General features: G+C 48.3%; 2 protein-coding genes across 4 annotated transcripts in view; one reads left to right on the top strand and one right to left on the bottom strand.

Moving 5' to 3' along the window:
* Positions 1–2769: 2769 nt before the first annotated feature.
* On the top strand, positions 2770–5122 carry LOC118365364 (serotonin N-acetyltransferase). The gene is made up of 3 exons (XM_035747523.2): positions 2770–2935; positions 3269–3423; positions 3601–5122. Exons 1-3 carry the CDS (start codon positions 2770–2772, stop codon positions 3904–3906), a joined length of 627 nt encoding a protein of 208 aa, XP_035603416.1. The 3' UTR covers positions 3907–5122.
* A 327-nt stretch (positions 5123–5449) lies between these two features.
* LOC118365785 (inactive rhomboid protein 1-like) overlaps positions 5450–25804 on the bottom strand; it is a 54734-nt gene continuing 34379 nt past the window's right edge. Inside the window, exons 4-19 of one of the 3 annotated variants that reach the window (XM_052490998.1) lie at positions 23533–23640; positions 14532–14751; positions 14083–14289; positions 13251–13376; positions 12805–12974; positions 12316–12567; positions 12080–12191; positions 10584–10658; positions 10242–10403; positions 10010–10110; positions 9806–9869; positions 9610–9704; positions 9201–9276; positions 8453–8553; positions 6880–7033; positions 5450–6630 (exon numbers count right to left, since the gene is read on the bottom strand). In XM_052490998.1, coding sequence (XP_052346958.1) covers positions 6211–6630; positions 6880–7033; positions 8453–8553; positions 9201–9276; positions 9610–9704; positions 9806–9869; positions 10010–10110; positions 10242–10403; positions 10584–10658; positions 12080–12191; positions 12316–12567; positions 12805–12974; positions 13251–13376; positions 14083–14289; positions 14532–14751; positions 23533–23640 — 2443 coding nt within the window. In that variant the 3' untranslated portion in view covers positions 5450–6210. Of the gene's footprint in view, positions 6631–6879; positions 7034–7176; positions 7214–8452; positions 8554–9200; positions 9277–9609; positions 9705–9805; positions 9870–10009; positions 10111–10241; positions 10404–10583; positions 10659–12079; positions 12192–12315; positions 12568–12804; positions 12975–13250; positions 13377–14082; positions 14290–14531; positions 14752–23532; positions 23641–25804 lie in introns of those variants that run through there. The other 2 variants (XM_052490999.1, XM_052491000.1) reach the window with 2 other exon arrangements.

The following is a 25804-nucleotide window of genomic DNA, read 5'->3' on the forward strand; positions in this document are numbered from 1 at the left end:
TAAACTTCTGACCAACTGGAATTGTGATACAGTGAATTATAAGTGAAATAATCTGTCTGTAAACAATTGTTGGAAAAATGACTTGTACCCTGATGAAGACAGCTTGTCTGTCGGATGGACATCTGATGGACATCTGAGCTCCCAGAGTGTGCGGCTCTCCTTTATTTTTTTAAGTGTTCCACTCCGCTAGCCAGCACCTCGCCTAAATAGGAGTGCGTTTCTTTCGCCTCTGGAAAAATGACTTGTGTCATGTACAAAGTAGACGTCCTAATCGACTTGCCAAAACAATATTTTGTTAAGAAGAAATGTATGGAGTGGTTGAAAAACAAGTTTTACTGACTCCAACCTAAGTGTATGTAAACTTCCAACTTCAACTGTATATGATCACCATAGTGAACTCGCATAGTGCTACATATATGATCAACATAAATAACTAGCATAGTGCTACATATATGATCAACATAGTGAAATAGCATAGTGCTACATATATGATCAACATAAATAACTCGCATAGTGCTACATATATTATCAACATAAATAACTAGCATAGTGCTACATATATGATCAACATAAATAACTAGCATAGTGCTACATATATGATCAACATAAATAACTAGCATAGTGCTACATATATGATCAACATAAATAACTAGCATAGTGCTACATATATGATCAACATAAATAACTAGCATAGTGCTACATATATGATCAACATAGTGAACTAGCATAGTGCTACATATATGATCAACATAAATAACTAGCATAGTGCTACATATATGATCAACATAAATAACTAGCATAGTGCTACATATATGATCAACATAAATAACTAGCATAGTGCTACATATATGATCAACATAGTGAACTAGCATAGTGCTACATATATGATCAACATAAATAACTAGCATAGTGCTACATATATGATCAACATAAATAACTCGCATAGTGCTACATATATTATCAACATAAATAACTAGCATAGTGCTACATATATGATCAACATAAATAACTAGCATAGTGCTACATATATGATCAACATAAATAACTAGCATAGTGCTACATATATGATCAACATAGTGAACTAGCATAGTGCTACATATATGATCAACATAAATAACTCGCATAGTGCTACATATATGATCAACATAAATAACTCGCATAGTGCTACATATATGATCAACATAAATAACTAGCATAGTGCTACATATATGATCAACATAGTGAACTAGCATAGTGCTACATATATGATCAACATAAATAACTCGCATAGTGCTACATATATGATCAACATAAATAACTCGCATAGTGCTACATATATGATCAACATAAATAACTCGCATAGTGCTACATAAATGACATTATCATATATGATCATATTACTTTATTTGACTACAAATCTGTTCAGTTGTCTGAGTAGTGACATCAAGAGTAGTCATTCTGTAACCTACTCATCCTACCCCGTTCCTCCAGGCCCAGTAGATATAAACAGGTTTACTCTCCTCCAGGCAGCCCAGCAAACAGGCTGCTTTCATTCTCATTAATTAGCAGGTGAGCTAAACCTCTAAGCCATGACATCAGCCTTACAGCAATCCACCCAATCCACTCTTTCTCTCTGGGTTTGTTACAGTGAAAGCCCACATGCCCTTGGAACTACACACACATGCCTATCACGCAAGTAAGCCAGAAGCCACGCTACAGCCCTTTCCGCCACCGTCTCCAAAACACACCCCCAAGGGCCCCCCACGTGTCAACACAATGTGAGCTACAGTATATCGGCTAGCTTTGCTACGTGCACACACCCTGGACCAGATCCACGACATACAAGCGTGGGTATATTGTAGCACGAGCCCGGGAAACATGAGAGCCGTCCAGAAAGGACGACGTGGGCGCTGACGTTAAGCGTGCCAAAATGACATCATCGATGTGAGAGACAAAAACCCTTGGTGATCTTGGTCACACTTTGAGCTTTAACTTCAAAAGATTAATGAAGGCTTCAGAACTCTTGAAAGCCTACACAGAGGTTTCACTCATCATGTTTTAGTATATCATATAATGGTGATATAAGTAGCCCTTACATACAGTATGGGGCTTGAAAGTGTGAACTGTGAACTTGATGGATTTCTTTGTGAATGGATGTAATAACAGTGCAATGAAAGGGACAACATATTAAAAACTGGCCTTCAATTGAGTTTTCTAAGAAAACCCTGAACAAAATGAACACTGAAGAGAATGAATGAATCAATAACTAATATAATGGATATCACAGAGTTCAATGGTTTCCTTTAACCCAGACACTGCTATGCATAAACATGCTTGTCACCAGATTTGGTGAATTGTCCACCTCACGTGCCCAGACAGTGATCCCCTCTTTGGAAGGACCACTTTGACAGATCAGGGGATGGGCCAATAAGAGCGAGATAGCAAGAGAAGGAGATCAGGGAGGGTAAGTGCTTGCAGTGGAGGTGTTGAGACAAAAGGACAGGTACTATTCTACTGGTGAGGAGAAAGACTAGTCAGTTGACAGATAGAAAGCACAGAGCAAGATAACCTCAGATGTGTTTTTAGTGTTGGATATTCAAAGACTATTATCATCATCAAACCACTCTGGAACAACAACAAAAACGGTCGAGAGGAAACCAACATCTATAACCAAGAAAATATCTACAGTCGTCTCTACAACAGAAGACTGGGAAGAGAGCTGCTATACTTGTAGAGACAGGACAGAGACTGTTTCATCGTTATTATTCACCAGCCCAGGAACTGACCATCATGACACATCAGGTCAGCCGCTCTCCATTCCTCAAGCCCTTCTACACCAGGACCCCGGTTGGTGGGGTCATTCCGCAAACCCAGAGACGCCACACGCTCCCCGCCAGCGAGTTCAGGAACCTGACCCCACAGGACGCCATCAGCGTGTTCGAGATCGAGAGAGAAGGTAGGAATATCTCCAGATTCTACTGGTTACTCAGAAAATGTTGATTGTATAGGATTTGTTGGACTAGAGAGGCTTTTGGGTCTTAACAAAATGCACATTTATCTTATCATTTCTAACACATAATGACAATAGCTGTCAGTCTCCACTATATAAATAGCTCAGGAAACTAAACAATGCCATAATACCACCAAATGTGTTTTTATCACAGATTTTTGTCCCAAAAAATGGATTGTGAATGACATCAATACACTGTGACAAGAGAACAAGCAGCCTGTAATCCCTGGTTTGTTTGTTAATCTTCCAAGATGCTTCATCTGTCTTTCCTCCCACCAGCATTCGTCTCTGTGTCTGGTGAGTGTCCACTCACTCTTGACGAGGTGCTGAACTTCCTAAGTCAGTGTCCGGAGCTCTCCTTGGGCTGGTTTGAAGAGGGCCAGCTGGTGGCGTTCATCATCGGCTCAGGCTGGGGAAAAGAGAGACTGGAGCAGGTGAGACAGACACCACAATTTCCAGTAGCTACCTCCATTGCATATTTGGAATTGTTTTGCCCCCCAAAAAACAGACATATTTTTTTCATAATCTGAAAGGTAACCATCAATAAAATACATGTTTTTACTCTGATCATACCTGGTCATTAACCCTACCTTTGCCTTTCCCTACCCCAGGAGGCCATGACCCAACATATCCCAGAAACCTCGGCAGTGCACATCCATGTACTGTCTGTACACCGCCACGCTCGCCAGCAGGGTAAAGGTTCCATCCTGCTGTGGCGCTACCTGCAGTACCTGCGATGTGTGCCAGGCCTCCGGAGGGCCCTGCTGGTCTGTGAGGAGTTCCTGGTGCCCTTCTACCAGAAGGCAGGCTTCAAGGAAAAGGGTCCTTCTGCCATCACCGTGCCCAACCTCATCTTCCAGGAGATGGAGTACCATATCGGCGGAGCAGCCTACGCACGGCGGAACAGCGGCTGCTAGTCACTGCCGGCCATCACCACCTCGCTCATAATCACATCAATCCTAGCACTGGAACTCATCCACCATGTAAACATAGACTCTGGTCATCACAGGTGACCGTCCAGACCACACTATAGCAGACAGACAGATCCACGCACCAACCTGGTCTCAGAGCATTTCATAATATTCTGTACGTAAATTCGAGACACTCCATTTAGTATGATAGGTTACATTTGGTGTGGTTACATAAGACAGATGGTTACTTAAGGAGGGTGGGCATGTAAAACGAACATCTAGCAAAGATTGCGAGTTCAAATCTCCTCACGGACAACATTAGCAACTTTTCAACGACGTACTACTTTTTAGCTACTTTGCAACTACTGAGCATGCTATCCTAAACTTCCCCTAAGCCTAACCTTAACCCTTTAAGCAAACCCTTCACGTTTAGCTAACCTTTCATGTAACTCTAACCTTAAACCTTTTAGCTAATCTTCCCCTAAACCTAACCCTAACCTTAACACTTTAACTTAACTCATAAACTTAACCCTAACCCCTAACCTAGCTAACATTAGCCAACTAGCTAGAATTTGCAACATATTACACGTTTGGTAAAATCCTAATATATTGTATGTTTTGCAAATTCTGAACATATAATACGAATTGTAAATCGTAATATCATACTAAATGGATTATCTCAGATTTACATACAGAATCATATGAAATGCTCTGAGACCAGGTTGCAACCACAGGTGCTCCATGAGAGAAGGCACTGCCCCATCAATCTCAGCTGCAGCACCAGCAGGCTCCGAGACACCATCTTTCAGTGCCTCACAGACAGCATCCCGACCCCCTGCAACATAGAGAGGGGACATGCACCATCGCATGAAGGGGACAAGAATGGGTTTTCTTAGAAAACAGCAACAGAAAGAAAAACAAATTGTTACTGATAGAAGACTGAATCAGAATATGTTTGAGATGCAATGTCGAGTTTCTGCATACTTTGTGTATGCGTCATTGAATTATCAAAGTTCGAATTTTGCAGTCCCAACATTCTTCATTGTAATTATGCTTCGTTTTGAGAGTATTTAAATTAAATGTTCCTTGCCACAAATCGTACTTTGTAGTACTATTCTTGTTTGAGGTTTGTATTACTACTAATACTACTATTAATACTACTATACTATTAATACTACTAATACTACTATTGTTATTGAGATACTAACTCTACTATTGTTATTGAGATACTGTTACTGAGATACTACTATTATTGAGTTCTCTGAGTGTGATGTAAATACCATTTTATTTGTCTAAACCCTATTAGTCCTCTAGTGTGTTGAACTCTTTGGCTGTTGCTCATCTTGTCGTATTAACACTATGAAGGCAACAAAGGGAAACGATGCCACTGATTTTATAGCTCCTCATACTCCCTTTAACATTCACATACATCACGAAAACAGTGGTGCCTTCAACAAAGCCGACTGTTAGCGAACGCTAACGAATGTTCATGTCTGAAAGTAAAGGACAGCATCAGTCACCACAGAAAATCAGACAGACTTCACTGACGGATTTCTTTTCTCGTTTTTGTTTTTTACTGTTGTATTCGGTTACATATGAGTAGATAGGTAGCTAAAACACTACCTTGTTTCCATCCATCATTACTTCTTAAGAAGCAACAAACCAATAAAAGGATAGCATTTGAGTGCTCAACGTATTGTAACAAAAAATATGGCAGTAGTTGGTACATTTATCAGCAAGGCACCAAAGGTATTAATGTCTGATTTGTTTGTCCCTGGTTGTTTTGAGAGGTTGTCTGAATAATTACAAAACCTACTCCTGGATTGTGAGTGTTTAAAAACATGAAAATAAAAATTGAAAAATTTAAAATTTGAAAAACATACAGAAATATGTCCTTCTGTCTATTGTACCAGTGATGACTCCTCCAAACCCTGCCTTATACGTGAAGAGAGAGAGAAATGTGTGAAGGGCTTAGATAAGGGGATAGACCATACCCTTCTCTCATTGGTCAGTGGAGGAGAGAAAATGGTGTGTGTGTGTGGGGGGGTGAAAAGAATGTGATTAATGCAAGTCCTCATGACGAGTGCAGTGGCATTCCTACTTATTCATACAGACAGCCCGAGTAAAAAACACAAGCATATTGTCATCAGAGTTCAGTTCACAGAGCCAGAGGAGAGGGAGCTCCGCACAGGACCCCCCTCCTCTTTAGCCACACTATAGGGCAGAACAGAGACAAGGATTGGTTGATAACACCTGCCAATCGATGCCTCTTGATCTGACGCCCCTCCTCTGGCGCTACCTTCCCACTCCTCAGTGGAGGTGGGCGTTGAGGTCATACTTCTCACAGAACTTGTCTGTGAAGGGGATGCAGGTGAGCAGTTCACACCAGTCACACTTGATGGGGTACACAGAGAAAAGCACCACGAGGCCGGCGAACAGCCCCAAGAACACCACCAGGAAGACGATGATCTGCAGCCGCTTGCGGTACATGTCCATGCGTCCGAAGCTGATGTAGGGCAGGAAGGCGAAGGACAAGAAGAAGCCAGAGATGAAGCCAAAGATGTGGGCAAAGTTGTCGATCCAGGGCAGCAGGCCGAAGGCGAAGAGGAAGAGCACCACACACAGCAGCTTGATGAAGGCCCGCCACGGCTGGGCCAAGATCTGCCAGCTCTGGAACAGCTCCACAAACAGGCAGGCCAGGATGCCAAACTGGGAGCCTGCCGGACCCACCTGACGGAGGGAGGGGAAGAGAGAGGGACCGGTCAGTCAGTGGAAAAGGTCAACATAGAAATACTCAGCACCTAGACACACTCTATTAGACACATTCTATGAGCTGCACAAAACAATGAAAGACCCCCCAGTCTGAACCATACATCTAGCCTGTCTCATCTGACACTATTACCAGTCATGTGTTCTGAGCTGTCCAAATTGAAGCCTACATATTGAGGTGTGTGTGTTAGTGTGTGTTATGGGGGAGACCTCTGCTCTGTAGGGCAGGAAGATGGCGCTGGCTAGGTTGCCGGTGATGCCAGACAGGATGTATACGATGGAGATCCTCAGCCAGCCTGCCAGCTTCTCCAGGTCTCTCAGGATGGTCATCTGGAAGCACACTGACACCATGCAGTGAAGGATCCTACAGGGTGACAGAAAGACACGTTACACCACGCAGTGAAGGATCCTACAGGGGGACAGAAAGACACGTTACACCACGCAGTGAAGGATCCTACAGGGGGACAGAAAGACACGTTACACCACGCAGTGAAGGATCCTACAGGGGGACAGAAAGACATGTTACACCATGCAGTGAAGGATCCTACAGGGGGACAGAAAGACACGTTACACCACGCAGTGAAGGATCCTACAGGGGGACAGAAAGACATGTTACACCATGCAGTGAAGGATCCTACAGGGGGACAGAAAGACACGTTACACCACGCAGTGAAGGATCCTACAGGGGGACAGAAAGACATGTTACACCATGCAGTGAAGGATCCTACAGGGGGACAGAAAGACACGCTACACCATGATGCGAAGGATCCTACATCGTGTATGCGTGTGAATGTAAGAGTATGTCCTCTGCATGTGATGGAGGGATCCAGCTAATCCGGCTGCTGTGAGAAGACACCTACCTCCACAGCCAGCCAACCAGAGATCTCTAGTTTATCCAGCATCAATATGTCTCTGCTGTCTGTCTATCTCCTCAGGCCTAATGAGGGCTACTGCCTGCAGAGAGGACATTTCCTTCAATTACCCCGGGGAGGAGAGGAGAGAGAGGAGAGAGAGAGAGAGAGAGAGAGAGAGAGAAGAGAGAAGAGAGAGGAGAGAGAGAGGAGAGAGAGGAGAGAGAGAGAGGAGAGAGAGAGAGGAGAGAGAGAGAGAGAGAGAGAGAGGAGAGAGGAGACAGAGGAGACAGAGGAGAGAGAGGAGAGAGAGGAGACAGAGGAGAGAGAGGAGACAGAAGAGAGAGGAGAGAGAGAGAGAGGAGAGAGAGGAGAGAGAAGAGAGATAGGAGATAGAGAGAGGAGAGAGACGAGAGAGAGAGGAGAGAGGAGAGAGACGAGAGAGAGGAGAGAGAGAGGAGAGAGAGAGGAGAGAGAGGAGAGAGAGAGAGGAGAGAGAGAGGAGAGAGAGGAGAGAGAGAGGAGAGAGAGAGGAGACAGATAAGAGGCAGCAGAGAGATGGAGGACTGCTACTCTGCTCCCTCCTCTTCCCCCGAGTGGCACGTTAGTGTACACACTCAGCTCCTTCTACTAATATAGGCTCATGACATCTGCGCTGTGGGACCACTGACATTCTGACAGAAGAAGTCAAAGACATTAATGAGGCGCTTGAAGAAGGAGTTATTGGAGAAAGTGTACATGACACATAATGAATCAGTGAGAGGACACATAATTGGTCACCCAATGGAACGAATCGTAGGCCACCCTTCTGCCTCATTATAATACAGCTGCTCCAGGGATGTCTAACAGCACAGTACCGGTCGAATGTATTAAATGCCGCTAAGATGGACAGAGGATTTGTGATGAAATGGCAGAGGCAGGCAGCCACTTACCCAGCGTGCAGGAAGAGAGAGAGCCACAGTCTGTAGAACTGGTCTGGGATCTCTGGGTTGAGGAAAGGCAGCAGGCCACACACATCATCCATGCAGTGAACCTGGGGGAGGAGGTAGAATACATCACCTACAGGACACCATCTCTCTCTTTGTCTCTGTACACACACACACACACACACACACACACACACACACACACACACACACACACACACACACACACACACACACACACACACACACTAGCATACAGATACCCACCGGATTTACAATAACTTATTTTACTGCCATGCTGTTCTAAGACAAACATGTCGCTGCAAGTACCAGTAGTAGAGGATGGATTTTCATTTGACACATATTGTGGAATGAATACATCCTGTTTATAATGAAGAGCCTTCCGTGTGAATATATTTACTTGTGCCCTGGATATTCTGTAGCTCAGAGCAGAGGGGATTACAGTGAGGACAGTTTGCCTACTCAGTAGGGTATTGTGTGGCACCCTGTATGGTGATTAAACACTATCCACTCTGACAGCTTAGGTCTTCCTCTGCTCCTCAACGGCTGCCTCCGACTCAGCCTGTCTCATTAACCTAGTCGGAACGGGGCCGGGGTTATGGTCCACATTATGTCTTTTGTAGGACCCGGGCTATCGTATCCATCATACGAGCCAGCCACTGAAGATGACTTGGCAATATCCTTACGCAACGTAATAGTCCGATATTCATTGAGTAGAGAGATGTTTACTTACTTGGGAGCAGAGAGTAGCCTCCTCGTGGAAGTAGCCCTTCATGAAGTCACAATACTCCCTGGACGTGATCTCACACCTGAGGAACGGGAGAACCACAGGATGACCTCGTGGCCACACACTCCCTTGACTCCTCCCCTTCATGTGCACTGATAGGTCATGAACAAGACACATGGTGACCACTACATATTGCTGCTTTACCAGATCAGTGCAGATGAAGGCAAGAGGGGAGAGGAAGTCCATGTAGATTATTGAGATGCAGCCCCCTGCCTTGTTTAAGCATCCATCTACATGTACCACAGACACAGGCAAATCAACACCAGTGTCTATCGTAAATATACTCCCAGGAATGTGTGTGTGGTGTCTGGCGTGAATGTTTGCATGTTTGGTTTTGTATGTAGGCTCTCCTCACCTCCCTTTTGTGCCGATGCAGCAGGGCCGGCCTGTGATGGTGCAGTCTATGTGAGGCAGGTTGGTGTGGTTCCCTGTGTTGTACCTGGTGCAAACCTAAAAACACAGCCAGAGGTAACAAGGAGACACTGACTGATTGACAGGTCCTCTGACCTCTCACCCTCTCATCGTGACCAACGGGGTTACACAATACTCACTGGCCACATGGTGATGTCGTCAGGCCATTCATGCGGTGCCACCGATGCTGGCTCGAGACAAATCCTGTTGTGGGGTGAAAAATATTGATGAAATATTAGTATGGATACACAGTTCAGTCCGTGGTCCCAATAAGCACACAGTGCAACAACAGTAGCATGAGGAGTGTGACGGCGTACTGCTGAATGTCAGAGTGGTTCTCTCACCGGGGGTCCTGATGGCACACTGAGCCGTACTGCCTGTCTCTGCCCTCCAGCTGAGGGGTGCTGGGATGACCAGGCCACTTCACCCACACGGCCAGAGTACTCTGAGGCAAAACAAAGATCGAAAGGAACAAATATTGACCCCTGAATAGCTCTTTCGTGGAGGTAGCGTACAAAAGAGTGTGAGAGAGAGAGAGCGAGAGAGAATAGGTCGACTCAGGGACTCACGACTCACCGAACACTCCTCCTCTGAGGTCTGTAGACAGCCGGAGCGGTCGTTGCGCACACAGCAGGCAGAGTCTCTCTCTATGTCTCTCTTGTCCCGGATCAGGTCGTGCACCTGCTGGTCCTGACGCATGCAGGGAGAGTACTTGGCCCCCAGGTGGATCAGAGCCTCCTAACGAGGGAGACAGATGGCATGCAGACAGTCAGGAATAGACACATAGAACACCATCCCTTTATCAGGCCTAGTTAAAGCGCTCACATAAGTACCTTCCAAACTGAAAGGATCGGACATATCTGGTCCTGGAACAGAATGTTTGAATGAACAAAAGGGGAGCAATGTGAATGTGCTTACTGAACTGGGCCCGACCCAGAAGTTCTCTTGTTGTACAAACTTGACATTTTCATATACACCTTTGTTTCTTAGAACCTGTGGAGGAAAACATTTCACATTTCAAGTAGATCCTGGAAGGATGGAATAGAAGGTCATAACGACTGTAAGGCCATTGTAAAGCTGTAATGATTCGTTCAGACGTTTCTTGATTTTAGTTTAGGATTATTTGATTGAAATTTTACTGCACGGTTAGGAGCTAGTGACACAAGCATCTCACTGCACTGTTAGGAGCTAGTGACACAAGCTTTTCACTGCACTGTTCGGAGCTAGTGACACAAGCTTTTCACTGCACTGTTAGGAGCTAGTGACACAAGCATCTCACTGCACTGTTAGGAGCTAGTGACACAAGCTTTTCACTGCACTGTTCGGAGCTAGTGACACAAGCTTTTCACTGCACTGTTAGGAGCTAGTGACACAAGCTTTTCACTGCACTGTTAGGAGCTAGTGACACAAGCTTTTCACTGCACTGTTAGGAGCTAGTGACACAAGCTTTTCACTGCACTGTTAGGAGCTAGTGACACAAGCTTTTCACTGCACTGTTCGGAGCTAGTGACACAAGCTTTTCACTGCACTGCTAGGAGCTAGTGACACAAGCTTTTCACTGCACTGTTCGGAGCTAGTGACACAAGCTTTTCACTGCACTGTTCGGAGCTAGTGACACAAGCTTTTCACTGCACTGTTCGGAGCTAGTGACACAAGCATTTCACTGCACTGTTAGGAGCTAGTGACACAAGCATTTCACTGCACTGTTAGGAGCTAGTGACACAAGCATTTCACTGCACTGTTAGGAGCTAGGGGCACAAGCATTTCACTGCATTGTTAGGAGCTAGTAACACAAGCATTTCACTGCACTGTTAGGAGCTAGTGACACAAGCATTTCACTGCACTGTTAGGAGCTAGTGACACAAGCATTTCACTGCACTGTTAGGAGCTAGTGACACAAGCATTTCACTGCACTGTTAGGAGCTAGTGACACAAGCATTTCACTGCACTGTTAGGAGCTAGTGACACAAGCATCTCACTGCACTGTTAGGAGCTAGTGACACAAGCATTTCACTGCACTGTTCGGAGCTAGTGACACAAGCATTTCACTGCACTGTTAGGAGCTAGTGACACAAGCATTTCACTGCACTGTTCAGAGCTAGTGACACAAGCATTTCACTGCACTGTTCGGAGCTAGTGACACAAGCATTTCACTGCACTGTTAGGAGCTAGTGACACAAGCATTTCACTGCACTGTTAAGAGCTAGTGACACAAGCATTTCACTGCACTGTTAAGAGCTAGTAACACAAGCATTTCACTGCACTGTTAGGAGCTAGTGACACAAGCATTTCACTGCACTGTTAGGAGCTAGTGACACAAGCATCTCACTGCACCCGCAATAACACCTGCTAAACTGCGTACGCGACCAATAAACTTTGATTTGATTTGACCAGGGAAGTGAGGTGGTACTCACAGAATCAACCGTCTCGTGCTGGGAGAAGCCCACGGGGGCGATGCCATAGATGCAGACAGCCAGGATGGTGATCAGCAAGTGGACAACGGTGATCCAGTACGTAAAGAAAGGCCTGATGGAAACACAATGTCCATATTAGAAAACAACGGTTTAAACACAGAAGTGCTCTACTCTACACCGATGGTCTCATGTATTAAACACGCTGAGCCTCAGCATGGACTTATAGAGACCATTACCTATGGTCATCCATGTCCTCTATCTGCCTCTTCACATAGCTGTCGATGCGCTTGCGGTAGGTGCGGTTGGTGAGCTTCCCCACCATGCCCAGCCCGTAGGGCCTCTTCTCCCGGGCGAACAGCTTCTTGACGGGCACAACGATGCGCTGCCCCCGTCGCTGTCCGTTCACACTCACCACCTCCTGCCGCAAGGGCACCTTGGGCGGTCCTGGGGTTCCCTCTTTGGCCTTACGCCACCCTCGCTCCAGAGGCCTGGGAGGGGAGGGGAGACAGAGAGGAGGGGTAAAGCCAGTTTAAAGAGGAACCCACCACAGAAACACCTGTGGGGACAGTGTAGGTTCTCTTTAAACCGAACACTGTGTCATAACAACTGAATGGTTCACTGAGATGCTCTGGTGTATTGGATATTGGCGACAGGAAACCAAAGATACTCTAGTCATTTCAGATGTTTTGGTGTACTTGTTGTCATGATGGGTGTGCCTGACTCACAGCATGAGATGGCTCCTCTCCAGTTCACTCTTGTCCAGAGCGCTGCCGGTCAGCTCCGTCTCGTCCAGCTTACTGCCCTCCTCCTGCACCACATCCATCACAGCCGCGTCCGACTCAGACTCAAACACCTCGTCAGCGTACGTGGACAACTCCTCCTGCATCAGATAGTCCTGGGGGAGGGATTGGGAGGGGGTAGGCCAGGTCTGAGAACAGTAGTGGGTGGGAACTAGGCACAGGAGAGTTCCCTGGTCAGCTCACACATGGTTTAGGAAGAACTCCTGGTCCTAATGAAAACACACACTAACTGGTCGGCCAATCACAGGCCTTTAGACTCTATCCCAGGCTGCAACTCTGTTAGAGACCTCCAGGGTGTGCTGTATGTTCTCTTTTAGATGGAGGCCTGAAATTAGTTTCTAACTACAGAGTAGACGAGGACATGTCCTTACTCTGGCGAAGAAGGATGTGTCCAGCTCATCAGGTAAGTCCACCACGTCCTCTTCCATGAAGCTGGCAGGGGTGAAGCTGCGTCTCTGCATCCGCCGCAGGGTGGCGTTTTCCCGCAGGGAGCGCCCCTGAGATGCACACACACACATGACAACACAACACACACTATAAGCTGTCACCTAGCACAGCAGGACGATACGGAGCTGACCGGTACACACACACACACACACACACACACACACACACACACACACACACACACACACACACACACACACACACACACACACACACACACACACACACACACACACACACACTAACATTGAGTTGAGTGTATTTTTGCATGTCAGAAAATGTTGGGGACAGTACCTCATAATTATAATACATGCATAGTAGGCATATCAGAGCTTGTGGAGCCATGTTCGTTCATTCCTCCCCGTCACTCTTGCACTTCCAAAACGGTACGCTCTTTCATAACAGTAGTCCTAAGCACGGCACTGCTGCTCTTGAACATGCAACACAGCACATAGTGGTCTCCCTCAACACAACACAGAGATAATGTCTCCTTTCGAAAATAAATGTGTCCGCCCCCAATGGAACTCGGTGTTGTTCTAGAACGCCGGAGGCCGACTGATTCCACACAACTGATCAGGCCATGCTGTTTCACCGAGGGTACCTTATCGATTAAGGGAAGAGTTTGGTCATAGTGGTACTGGGTGGGTATGGTTTGGATCTGTGTGTACAGTATAGTAGAGGGCTTTAGCAGCTGACAGTCTCTAAAAGAATGAATCACTTCCTTCAATAGAATGTCTCGTCACACAGCAAGCTCACCTTAACCAGAGCTGCTGCTGCCCTGAAGCTCATCTTGGCGACAGACTCCCTCTTGCGTCGCCGCGGCAGCCGGTTGAGGCCTGAGCGGGAGGAGGTGAAGGAGCAGAGGGAGGCGGCGCCGGGGGTGACGGGGGTCTGGGGCACGCTGTAACCGTCCACCTCCTCCACCATACGGAACGCACGCCCCCTCGCCAACGGGTCCACGATCTGAAGATGACAGACACATCGGTTAGGAGCGGGCTATCTAGGACTGAGTGTATATTGTGAAACTGGATTGTGGTCGAATAATCTACCGAGATTCTAATTGAAAAAATACGGTGGGTACCACAAGAGACAAATATTGATACATCCAAACATATGTTGTCAAGATCCACAATGAAACCCTCACTGAAGTACAAAAGTACTATAGGCATAATGACCCAAATATATAGATGACAGAGGTATCATACCTTCTGCATGCCAAAGGCGTGTGCTGAGGAGGGTACGTAGAGGGGCGGGGGCGTCTCGGTGCTGGTCAGAGAGATGTTGTCCTGACTGGACAGGTCCATCTGCCGGATCACCTGGGGCTTCAGACGGCCATAGCGCATGCTGCAGTGGCGCAGACTCTTCCTCTGCCATTTCTGAGTGGCATCGCCGTCCTTACTGACCCCGAACCAGTCCGCTGTGCCCCTGACACCACAAACACCAGCCACTCAGTCCGCGGGAAGCACACATCTCATCTCATAAACTGCACCCTACCCACAGAACTCTCTCTGATCAGCTAGTTCCCCAGTACTTCTCTCGTAGAGGGAGTCTGCTAACTCCAACTATCTAGCACAGAGTGCATCAGTAAATGGCCAGAGAGATTTAGAGCTGTTATTAGATGTCCCTGCTCAAAGCCCTGTTCGGAAGACTGGGTGGGCAAACACGCAATGGACCGATAACGCCACACTTCTCAGGAAAAGAAAAAATGACTAATTGTTCTTGACTGCACTAGTAATAGACCATCAGCCAGAGAGAGGGAATAAGCCCGGACATGTTCCAGTCCAGGCACACACCCACACACACACGCACACACCCACCGACCCACACACACACACACACACACACACACACCGTCTCTCTCATGGGTCTGGTGTATATTGTATTACTTTGCCTGCCTTTGCAGCATTACAGCACAGTAATAAAGTCAAACATTTGAATCAATGTAAAAGACTGAACTTTCTCGACTCTCAAAGCATGCTGGAGGCATTCTGTTGCTGGAAGAAAATCTGTCCATTTCCTCCAGATGACTAACTTTAGAATAAAGACATTTTTGGAATGGACTATTCTATTACAATTTGACCCCGTTAACCTGTTACTCCTACCCCCTACTTTTTCGAACATTCTGTTAAAAATCGCGCAACATTTCAGTGCCCTGCTGCTCATGCCAGGAATATAGTATATGCATATGATTAGTATGTGTGGATAGAAAACACTCAGACGTTTATAAAACTGGTTAAATCACGGCTGTGACTATAACAGAACGTGCGTTTCATCGAAAAGCGCAGGACAATCTGATCACTGAAAATTGGAAAATATATCAATGCGCCACTTGCATGGATTGTCTATGGGAAAGCAAATGACCTGGAGCCGAGATTGCAATTCCTACAGCTTCCACACAATGTCAACAGTCTTGTCATTTGCCTAGGCTTTGTTTCTTGGTCAAACGAAGAAGAGGCAGCCCATTTCTTCAGGTCTCGGACCGGATATTTTGGTTGAGATTTACCCGGACATTATTTCCAGACGTACCCCTATTGAATATACATCGCCTCGTGATCAATTTGATCGCTTATTAACGTTTACTAATACCTAAAGTTGCATTACAAAAGTATTTTGAAGTGTTTTGTGAAAGTTTATCGTCAACTTTTTTAATTTTAAAAAATTACGTTACAAGGCGCTATTTTTTTTCGTTTATCACACAGTCTTCATAGATCGATATCTAGGCTATATATGGACCGATTTAATCGAAAAAAAGACCCAATAGTGATTATGGGACATCTAGGAGTGCCAACAAAGAAGATGGTCAAAGGTAATGAATGTTTTATATTTTATTTGTGCGGTTTGTGTAGCGCCGACTATGCTAATTATTTTGTTTACGTCCCCTGCGGGTCTTTTGGGGTGTTACATGCTATCAGATAATAGCTTCTCATGCTTTCGCCGAAAAGCATTTTAAAAATCTGACTTGTTGCCTGGATTCACAACGAGTGTAGCTTTAATTCAATACCCTGCATGTGAATTTTAATGAACGTTTGAGTTTTAACTAGTACTATTAGCATTTAGCGTAGCGCATTTGCATTTCCAGATGTCTAGATGGGACGCCTGCGTGTCAGGTAGGAGCAAGAGGTTAAATGAGTTTTACAACTATTTTACAACCTGGTTCCTTGCACTGAAAGTAGTCTATGGGCCAGGATAATCTAATCTACAGTTCAGTTCTCTTTAAACATCCACTACAAACTTCAGCTAACTTTAGCCGCTACAGACTTTTTTCCTTTAACGAGTCGGGCTCCCGACGTGAATGATATACTGCTCTCCTGGGAACAGACCCAGATTCTTCTGAGAATTTGTAGGCGACCGAATAAACCCCCACTTCTACGAGCAAACGTGCAATCTTTGGAAAATAAAATTGTCGTCCTACGTGGAAGATTAAACTACCAACAGGACATTCAAAGCTGTAATATCTTACGCTTCACGGAGTCGTGGCTGAACGACGACATTATCAACATACAGGTGGCTGGCTATACGCTTTATCGGCAGGATAGAACAGTGGCGGCTGGTAAGACGGCGGCAGACTATGTCTTTTTGTAAATAATAGCTGTTGCACGATATCTAAGGAAGTCTCAAGGTTTTGCTCGCCTGAGGTTGAGTATCTCATGATAAGCTGTAGACCACACTATCTACCTAGAGAGTTTTCATCTGTATTTTTCGTAGCTGTCCACATACCACCATAGACTGATGCTGCTACTAAGACGGCACTCAATGAGCTGTATTCAGCCATAAGCAAACAGGAAAACGCTCACCCAGAGGCGGCGCTCCTTGTAGCCGGGGACATTAATGAAGAGAAACTTAAATCCGTCTTACCAAATTTCTAGCAGCATGTTAAATGTGCAACCAGAGGGGGGGAAAAAGTCTGGACCACCTTTAGTCACACACAGAGACGCATACAAAGCTCTCCCTCACCCTCCATTTGGCAAATCTGACCATAATTCTATCCCCCTGATTCCTGCTTACAAGTGAAAATAGCAGGAAGTACCCGTTACTTGCTCAATAAGGAAGTGGTCAGATGAAGCCGATGCTAAGCTACAGGACTGTTTTGCTAACACAGACTGGAATAATGTTCCTGGATTCCTCCGGTGGCATTGAGGAGTACACCACATCAGTCATTGGCTTCATTAATAAGTGCATCGATGACGTCGTCCCAACAATGACTGTACGTACATACCCCAACCAGAAGCCATGGATTATAGGCAACATCCGCACTGAGCTGAATGCTTGAGCTGCTGTTTTCAAGGAGTGGGACTCTAACCCGGAAGCTTATAAGAAATCCCGCTATGCCCTCCGACGAACCATCAAACGGCAAAGCGTCAATACAGGACTAAGATCGAATCGTACTACATCGGCCATGATGGATGTGGCAGAGCTTGCAAACCATTGCAGACTACAAAGGGAAGCACAGCCGAGAGCTGGCCAGTGACAGGAGCCTATCAGACTAGCTAAACTACCTCTATGCTCGCTTCGAAGAACATAACACTGAAACATGCATGAGAGCACCAGCTGTTCCGGAAGACTGTGTGACCATGCACTCCGCAGCCGATGTGAGTAAGACCTTAAAACAGGTTAACATTCACAAGGTCAGAGGGATTACCAGGACGTGTACTGCGAGCATGCACTGACCAACTGGCAAGTGTCTTCACTGATATTTTCAACCTCTCCCTGTCCGAGTCTGTAATACCAACATGTTTCAAGCAGACTACCATGGTCCCTGTGCCCAAGAACACTAAGGTAACCTGCCTAAATGACTACCTGACCCGTAGCACTCACGTCTGTAGTCATGAATTATCCCAGAGACCCACTCCAATTTGCATACCGCTCTAACAGATCCACAGATGATGCAATCTCTATTATACTCCACACTGCCCTGTTCCACCTGGACAAAAGGAACACCTATGTGAGAATGCTATTCATTGACTACAGCTCAGCCTTCAACACCATAGTGCCCTCAAAGCTCATCAATAAGCTAAGGACCCTGGGACTAAACACCTCCCTCTGCAACTGGATCCTGGACTTCCTGACTGGCCACCCCCAGGTGGTAAGGGTAGGTAACAACACATCTGTCACGCTGATCCTCAACACAGGGGCCCATCGGGGGTGCGTGCTTAGTCCCCTCCTGTACTTCCTGTTCACTCATGACTGCACGGCCAGGCATGACTCCAACACCATCATTAAGTTTGCCGATAACACAACAGCCTGATCACCGACCACAACGAGACAGCCTATATGGAGGAGGTCAGAGACCTGGCCGGGTGGTGCCAGGACAACAACCTCTCCCTCAATGTGATCAAGACAAAAGAGATGATTGTGGACTACAGGAAAAAGAGGACTGAACACACCCCCATTTTCATCCATGGGGCTGTAGTGGAGCAGGTTGAGAGCTTCATGTTCCTTGGTTTCCACATCACCAACAAACTAGAATGGTCCAAATACACCAAGACAGTCGTGAAGAGGGCACGACAAAACCTATTCCCCCTCAGGAAACTAAAAAGATTTTGTCATGGGTCCTCAGATCCTCAAAAGGTTCTACAGCTGCACCATCGAGAGCACCAATGCCTGGTTTGGCAACTGCTCGGCCTCCGACCGCAAGGCACTACAGAGGGTAGTAAGGACGGCCCAGTACATCACTGAGGCCAAGCTTCCTGCCATCCAGGACCTCTATAACAGGCGGTGTCAGAGGAAGGCCCTAAAAATGGTCAAAGACTCCAGCCACCCCAGTCATAGACTGTTCTCTCTGCTACCGCACGGCAAGCGGTACCAGAGTCTAAGTCCAAGAGGCTTCTAAACAGCTTCTACCCCCAAACCATAAGACTCCTGAACACCTAATCAAATGGCTCCCCAGACTATTTGCATTGTCCTCCCCCCCTCTTTTACACCGCTGCTACTCTCTGTTGTTAATATCTATGCATAGTCACTTTAATAACTCTACCTTCATGTACATATTATCTCAATTACCTCGACTAACCGGTGCCCCCGTACATTGACTCTGTACCTGTACCCCCCTGTATATATAGTCTCGCTATTGTTATTTTACTGCTGCTCTTTAATTACTTGTTACTTTGATTTCTTATTCATATTTTTTTAAACTGCATTGTTGGTTAGGGGCTCGTAAGAAAGCATTTCACAGTAAGGTCTACTCTACCTGTTGTATTTGGCGCATGTGACTAACACAATTTGATTTGATTTGACAAGCTAACAATCAATGGAAGTAATGTTTTTTTATTTTTTATTAAAAATCTCCTTTAAGTAACATCAAACCAAACACGGAGCTGATTTGATTGTATTGTGTTTTGATGTTCCGAACATATTGCTCACCATTTGTCTTCTGCGGAGGTACAAGGGAAAACGAGCTTGGGTCAGTCATGGAGATAAAAGTGCTGAAAACACAAAGTCTCCCTGTTTGAAAAGAAGATGGAGAACCAGCTGTGAAGGACAAATACTTAGAACTTTGGTGTAAAATAATATTGCGATAGTTGATACGATATATCGTCACTACCACAACTGCCCACTGAACTTGTTTTCTCATGGCTCCCTCTTGTCCCTCTGCAGAAGACATATGGTGAGCAATATGTTTGGAGCATCGAAACGCAACAAAATCTCAGTATCAAATTGTAATACATATATAATTGTGAGAATCATGATAATATCGTATCATGAGGTCCCTGGCAATTCCAAGCCCTACTGCCTAGCAACAGTTATTATAGCCCACTATACACCTACTGTACCTGTTGCATGTAAATAATTATTCTGGGTAATATGGCCAGATCATTTGAAATACTGTGTCCTGTGTTCCTCTGGGTTGTGGATGGATGTACTATCTCTATCAGTCTGTTAGTGACATGATTGAATTTCTGGCATTCCAGACCAGCTGCCCTGTCCTCCAGGTCGTGGCGTGTCATCAGAGTGTGTTAGCCTGGCATCCGTGACCTCAGAGGCTATAAATAGACCTCTGCCTGATGGAACATCTGGAACACCTCTCTCCCTCTCCCCCTCTACCTCTCTGGCTCTCTCTCTCTCTACCTCTGCCCCCCTCTCTTGCTCTCTTCCTCTGCCCCCTCTCTCGCTCTCTCGCTCTCTACCTCTGTCCCCCTGTCTCGCTCTCTTCCTCTGCCCCCTCTCTCGCTCTCTACCTCTGTCCCCCTCTCTTGCTCTCTTCCTCTGCCCCCTCTCTCGCTCTCTACCTCTGTCCCCCTCTCTCGCTCTCTACCTCTGCCCCCCTCTCTTGCTCTCTTCCTCTGCCCCCTCTCTCGCTCTCTACCTCTGTCCCCCTCTCTCGCTCTCTTCCTCTGCCCCCCTCTCTCGCTCTCTACCTCTGCCCCCTCTCTCGCTCTCTACCTCTGCCCCTCTCTTGCTCTCTTCCTCTGCCCCCTCTCTCGCTCTCTCGCTCTCTACCTCTGTCCCTCTCTCTCGCTCTCTTCCTCTGCCCCCCTCTCTCGCTCTCTACCTCTGCCCCCTCTCTCGCTCTCTACCTCTGTCCCCCTCTCTCGCTCTCTTTCTCTGCCCCCCTCTCTCGCTCTCTACCTCTGCCTCGCTCTACCTCTGCCTCGCTCTACCTCGGTCTCTCTCTCTCTCTTTTTAGTTGCATAGGAAACATATGCTTATCAAATTAGATTTGTTTTCAAATTCTTTGTGGGTCTGTGTAATCTGAAGGAAATGTGTGTCTCTAATATGATCATACATTTGGCAGGAGGTTAGGAAGTGCAGCTCAGTTTCCACCTCATTGTGTGGGCAGTGAGCACATAGTCTGTCTTCTCTTAAGAGCCAAGTCTGCCTTTGGTGGCCTTTCTCAATAAAAGGTCTCTCTCTCTCTGCCTCTCTCTCTCTCTCTCTCTCTCTCTCTCTCTCTCTCTCTCTCTCTCTCTCTCTGCCTCTCTCTCTCTCTCTCTGCCTCTCTCTCTCTCTCTCTGCCTCTCTCTCTCTCTCTCTGCCTCTCTCTCTCTCTCTGCCTCTCTCTCTCTCTCTCTGCCTCTCTCTCTCTCCTCTGCTCTCTCTCTCTCTCCCTCTGCCCTCTCTCTCTCCCTCTGCCCTCTCTCTGCCTCTCTCTCTCTCCCTCTGCCTCTCTCTCTCTCCCTCTGCCTCTCTCTCTCTCTCTCTGCCTCTCTGCCTCTCTCTCTCTCTGCCTCTCTGTCTCTCTCTCTGCCTCTCTGCCTCTCTCTCTCTCTCTCTCTCTCTCTCTCTCTCTCTCCTCTCTCTCTCTCTCTCCCTCTGCCTCTCTCTCTCTCTCTCTCTGCCTCTCTGCCTCTCTCTCTCTCTCTCCCTCTGCCTCTCTCTCTCTCTCTCTCTCTGCCTCTCTGCCTCTCTCTCTCTCTCTCTCTCTCTCTCTCTCTCTCTCTCTCTCTCTCTCTCTCTCTCTCTCTCTCTCTCTCTCTCTCTCCCTCTGCCTCTCTCTCTCTCTCTCTGCCTCTCTCTCTCTCCCTCTGCCTCTCTCTCTCCCTCTGCCTCTCTCTCTGCCTCTCTCTCTCTCCCTCTGCCTCTCTCTCTCTCCCTCTGCCTCTCTCTCTCTCTCTCTGCCTCTCTGCCTCTCTCTCTCTCTGCCTCTCTGTCTCTCTCTCTGCCTCTCTGCCTCTCTCTCTCTCTCTCTCTCTCTCTCTCTCTCTCTCTGCCTCTCTCTCTCTCTCTCCCTCTGCCTCTCTCTCTCTCTCTCTGCCTCTCTGCCTCTCTCTCTCTCTCTCCCTCTGCCTCTCTCTCTCTCTCTCTCTCTGCCTCTCTGCCTCTCTCTCTCTCTCTCTCTCTCTCTGCCTCTCTCTCTCTCTCTCCCTCTGCCTCTCTCTCTCTCTCTCTGCCTCTCTGCCTCTCTCTCTCTCTCTCCCTCTGCCTCTCTCTCTCTCTCTCCCTCTGCCTCTCTCTCTCTCTGCCTCTCTGCCTCTCTCTCTCTGCCTCTCTGCCTCTCTCTCTCTCTCTCTGTCTCTGCCTCTCTGCCTCTCTCTCTCTCTCTCTCTGTCTCTCTGCCTCTCTGCCTCTCTCTCTCTCTCTCTCCCTCTGCCTCTCTCTCTCCCTCTGCCTCTCTCTCTCTCTCTGCCTCTCTGCCTCTCTCTCTCTGCCTCTCTCTCTCTCTCTCTCTCTCTGTCTCTGCCTCTCTGCCTCTCTCTCTCTCTCTCTCTCTCTCTCTCTCTCTCTCTCTCTCTCTCTCTCTCTCTCTCTCTCTCTCTCTCTCTCTCTCTCTCTCTCTCTCTCTCTCTCTCTCTCTCTCTCTCTCTCTCTCTGCCCCTCCCTCTGCCCCTCTCTCTGCCTCTCTCTCTCTCTGCCCCTCTCTCTGCCCTCTCTGCCCCTCTCTCTGCCCCTCTCTCTGCCCCCTCTCTCTCTCTCTCTCTGCCTCTTTTTTTCCGTGAGCTGTTGTTTTCTATTGAATCATACAATCTGTACATTCAATAAGGATGACAATACAATGTTCTCTGCCTCTGCCAGTCTAATCTAATCAGGTGCTGCAGAAGGCCACGCTAACCCAACCCTGCCGCAATACACAAACTAACCAGAGTGGCTTTGTTTAAAGAGCAGCTCAGGTTATTTTAAGACTCAGTCAAACGCAATTATGGTCTTTTAGTGACTGTAACATCAAATCAGTGGACATGTATTCTATGGTCCCTAACTCAGACAGAGATTCATAAAGTCTGAGGCGACATTATTGTTGCTTAGTCTTTGGCCTGACCACAATGGTGGTTGTTGTGTATTCCAGGAAAATGGCAGGTCCCTGTGTTAGGACGCTTTATTATGACCAATTCCGTGTGAGTCAGATGTGTCAATGTGGTGAGTCATATAACAACACCAGTCATAGCACAGAGAGAAAACAACAGCCCCCCTGAAGAGGCTTATAGCTATAGGCAATGGAACACAGTTCATTCAAGCTGTGCCTTTATGCCTGATGCAGTATTCTGTCTTACAGAGAGCCTGCACTCTGTTGATAATTCTCTCTGTTCTGAAATTCATACTCTTTGTACTCTCTAGATCTGAGCCACCACCAACATAACCTAGGACACAAACACTGGTGGGGTGAACACTTAGCTAAACCTTCCTCTCCCCCCAATCACAAGATGTTCTGGCTCCTCATGGTTGCACACTGTATGTTACTGTATGCTACTGTAATGTAATCAGACAGGAAGTGCTACCCTCATTGGCCAGTGTACTGTGGGCCCAGTCTGACCTCTGACCTCTGGCCTGCAGTACCTGAGCAGGGTTCTGGAGAGAGAGTGATGCTTCCTGGGGCCGTGGCGAGATGCCCGCTGACCCTTAACGGGCACTGTGTTAATCCGCTCAAAGTGCACCCTCCTGCTGCTGGAGACGGGCAGGGGTGGGGGGAGAGGGTAGGGAGGTGAGAGGAGGAGGAGGACAGGGGGAGAGGGTAGGAAGGTGAGAGGAGGAGGAGGACAGGGGGAAAGGGTAGGGAGGTGAGAGGAGGAGGAGGACAGGGGGAGAGGGTAGGAAGGTGAGAGGAGGAGGAGGACAGGGGGAGGACAGGGGGAGAGGGTAGGGAGGTGAGAGGAGGAGGAGGACAGGGGGAGAGGGTAGGGAGGTGAGAGGAGGAGGAGGACAGGGGGAGAGGGTAGGGAGGTGAGAGGAGGAGGAGGACAGGGGGAGAGGGTAGGGAGGTGAGAGGAGGAGGAGGACAGGGGGAGAGGGTAGGGAGGTGAGAGGAGGAGGAGGACAGGGGGAGAGGGTAGGAAGGTGAGAGGAGGAGGACAGGGGGGGAGAAGGTGAGAGGAGGAGGAGGACAGGGGGAGAGGGTAGGGAGGTGAGATGAGGAGGAGGACAGGGGGAGAGGGTAGGGAGGTGAGAGGAGGAGGAGGACAGGGGGAGAGGGTAGGGAGGTGAGAGGAGGAGGAGGACAGGGGGAGAGGGTAGGGAGGTGAGAGAAGGAGGAGGACAGGGGGAGAGGGTAGGGAGGTGAGAGAAGGAGGAGGACAGGGGGAGAGGGTATGGAGGTGAGAGGGGGAGAGGGTAGGGAGGTGAGAGGAGGAGGAGGACAGGGGGAGAGGGTAGGGAGGTGAGAGGAGGAGGAGGACAGGGGAGAGGGTAGGGAGGTGAGAGGAGGAGGAGGATAGGGGGAGAGGGTAGGGAGGTGAGAGGAGGAGAAGGACAGGGCAGCGGGTGGGGGGAGAGGGTAGGAAGGTGAGAGGAGGAAGAGGACCGGGCAGGGGGCAGGGGGAGAGGGTAGGAAGGTGAGAGGAGGAGGAAGACAGGGCAGGGGGAGAGGGTAGGATGGTGAGAGGAGGAGGAAGACAGGGCAGAGGGAGAGGGTAGGATGGTGAGAGGAGGAGGAGGACAAGGCAGGGGGAGAGGGTAGGAAGGTGAGAGGAGGAGGAGGACAGGGCAGGGGGAGAGTGTAGGATGGTGAGAGGAGGAGGAGGACAGGGCAGGGGGAGAGGGTAGGATGGTGAGAGGAGGAGGAGGACAGGGCACGGGGAGAGGGTAAGGATGGTGAGAGGAGGAGGAAGACAGGGGGGGGAGAGGGTAGGATGGTGAGAGGAGGAGAAGACAGGGCAGGGGGAGAGGGTAAGGATGGTGAGAGGAGGAGGAAGACAGGGCAGGGGGAGGGTAGGATGGTGAGAGGAGGAGGAGGAGGACAGGGCAGGGGGAGAGGGTAGGATGGTGAGAGGAGGAGGAGGACAGGGCACGGGGAGAGGGGGTAAGGATGGGAGAGGAGGAGGAAGGGTAGGAGGGTAGGATGGTGAGAGGAGGAGGAGGAGGACAGGGCAGGGGAGAGGGTAGGATGGTGAGAGGAGGAGGAGGACAGGGCACGGGGAGAGGGTAAGGATGGTGAGAGGAGGAGGAAGACAGGGCAGGGGGAGGGAGGATGGTGAGAGGAGGAGGAAGACAGGGCAGGGGGAGAGGGTAGGATGGTGAGAGGAGGAGGAGGAGGACAGGGCAGGGGGAGGGTAGGATGGTGAGAGGAGGAGGAGGACAGGGCACGGGGAGAGGGTAAGGATGGTGAGAGGAGGGGAGGAAGACAGGGCAGGGGGAGAGGGTAGGATTGTGAGAGGAGGAGGAAGACAGGGCATGGGGAGAGGGTAGGATGGTGAGAGGGTAGGAGGAGGAGGAGGAAGACAGGGCAGGGGGAGAGGGTATGATGGTGAGAGGAGGAGGAGGACAAGGCAGGGGGAGAGGGTAGGATGGTGGAGGAGGAGGAAGACAGGGCAGGGGGAGAGGGTAGGATGGTGAGAGGAGGAGGAGGACAAGGCAGGGGGAGAAGGTAGGATGGTGAGAGGAGGAGGAGGAGGACAGGGCAGGGGGAGAGGGTAGGATGGTGAGAGGAGGAGGAAGACAGGGCAGGGGGAGAGGGTAGGATGGTGAGAGGAGGAGGAAGACAGGGCAGGGGGAGAGGGTAGGATGGTGAGAGGAGGAGGAGGACAGGGCAGGGGGAGAGGGTAGGAAGGTGAGAGGAGGAGGAAGACAGGGCAGGGGGAGAGAGTAGGATGGTGAGAGGAGGAGGAAGACAGGG

This window comes from Oncorhynchus keta, chromosome 32 (genome assembly GCF_023373465.1).
Source record: "Oncorhynchus keta strain PuntledgeMale-10-30-2019 chromosome 32, Oket_V2, whole genome shotgun sequence".
Classification (NCBI taxonomy): domain Eukaryota; kingdom Metazoa; phylum Chordata; class Actinopteri; order Salmoniformes; family Salmonidae; genus Oncorhynchus; species Oncorhynchus keta.

Excerpts from the sequence above, each read along its gene's own strand:
- LOC118365364 (XM_035747523.2), top strand. The coding sequence starts at position 2,770 with ATGACACATCAGGTCAGCCGCTCTCCATTCCTCAAGCCCTTCTACACC. Across the intron at positions 2,936-3,268 it reads GTTCGAGATCGAGAGAGAAG|CATTCGTCTCTGTGTCTGGT; the intron begins GTAGGAATATCT and ends TCCTCCCACCAG. Across the intron at positions 3,424-3,600 it reads GAAAAGAGAGACTGGAGCAG|GAGGCCATGACCCAACATAT; the intron begins GTGAGACAGACA and ends TCCCTACCCCAG.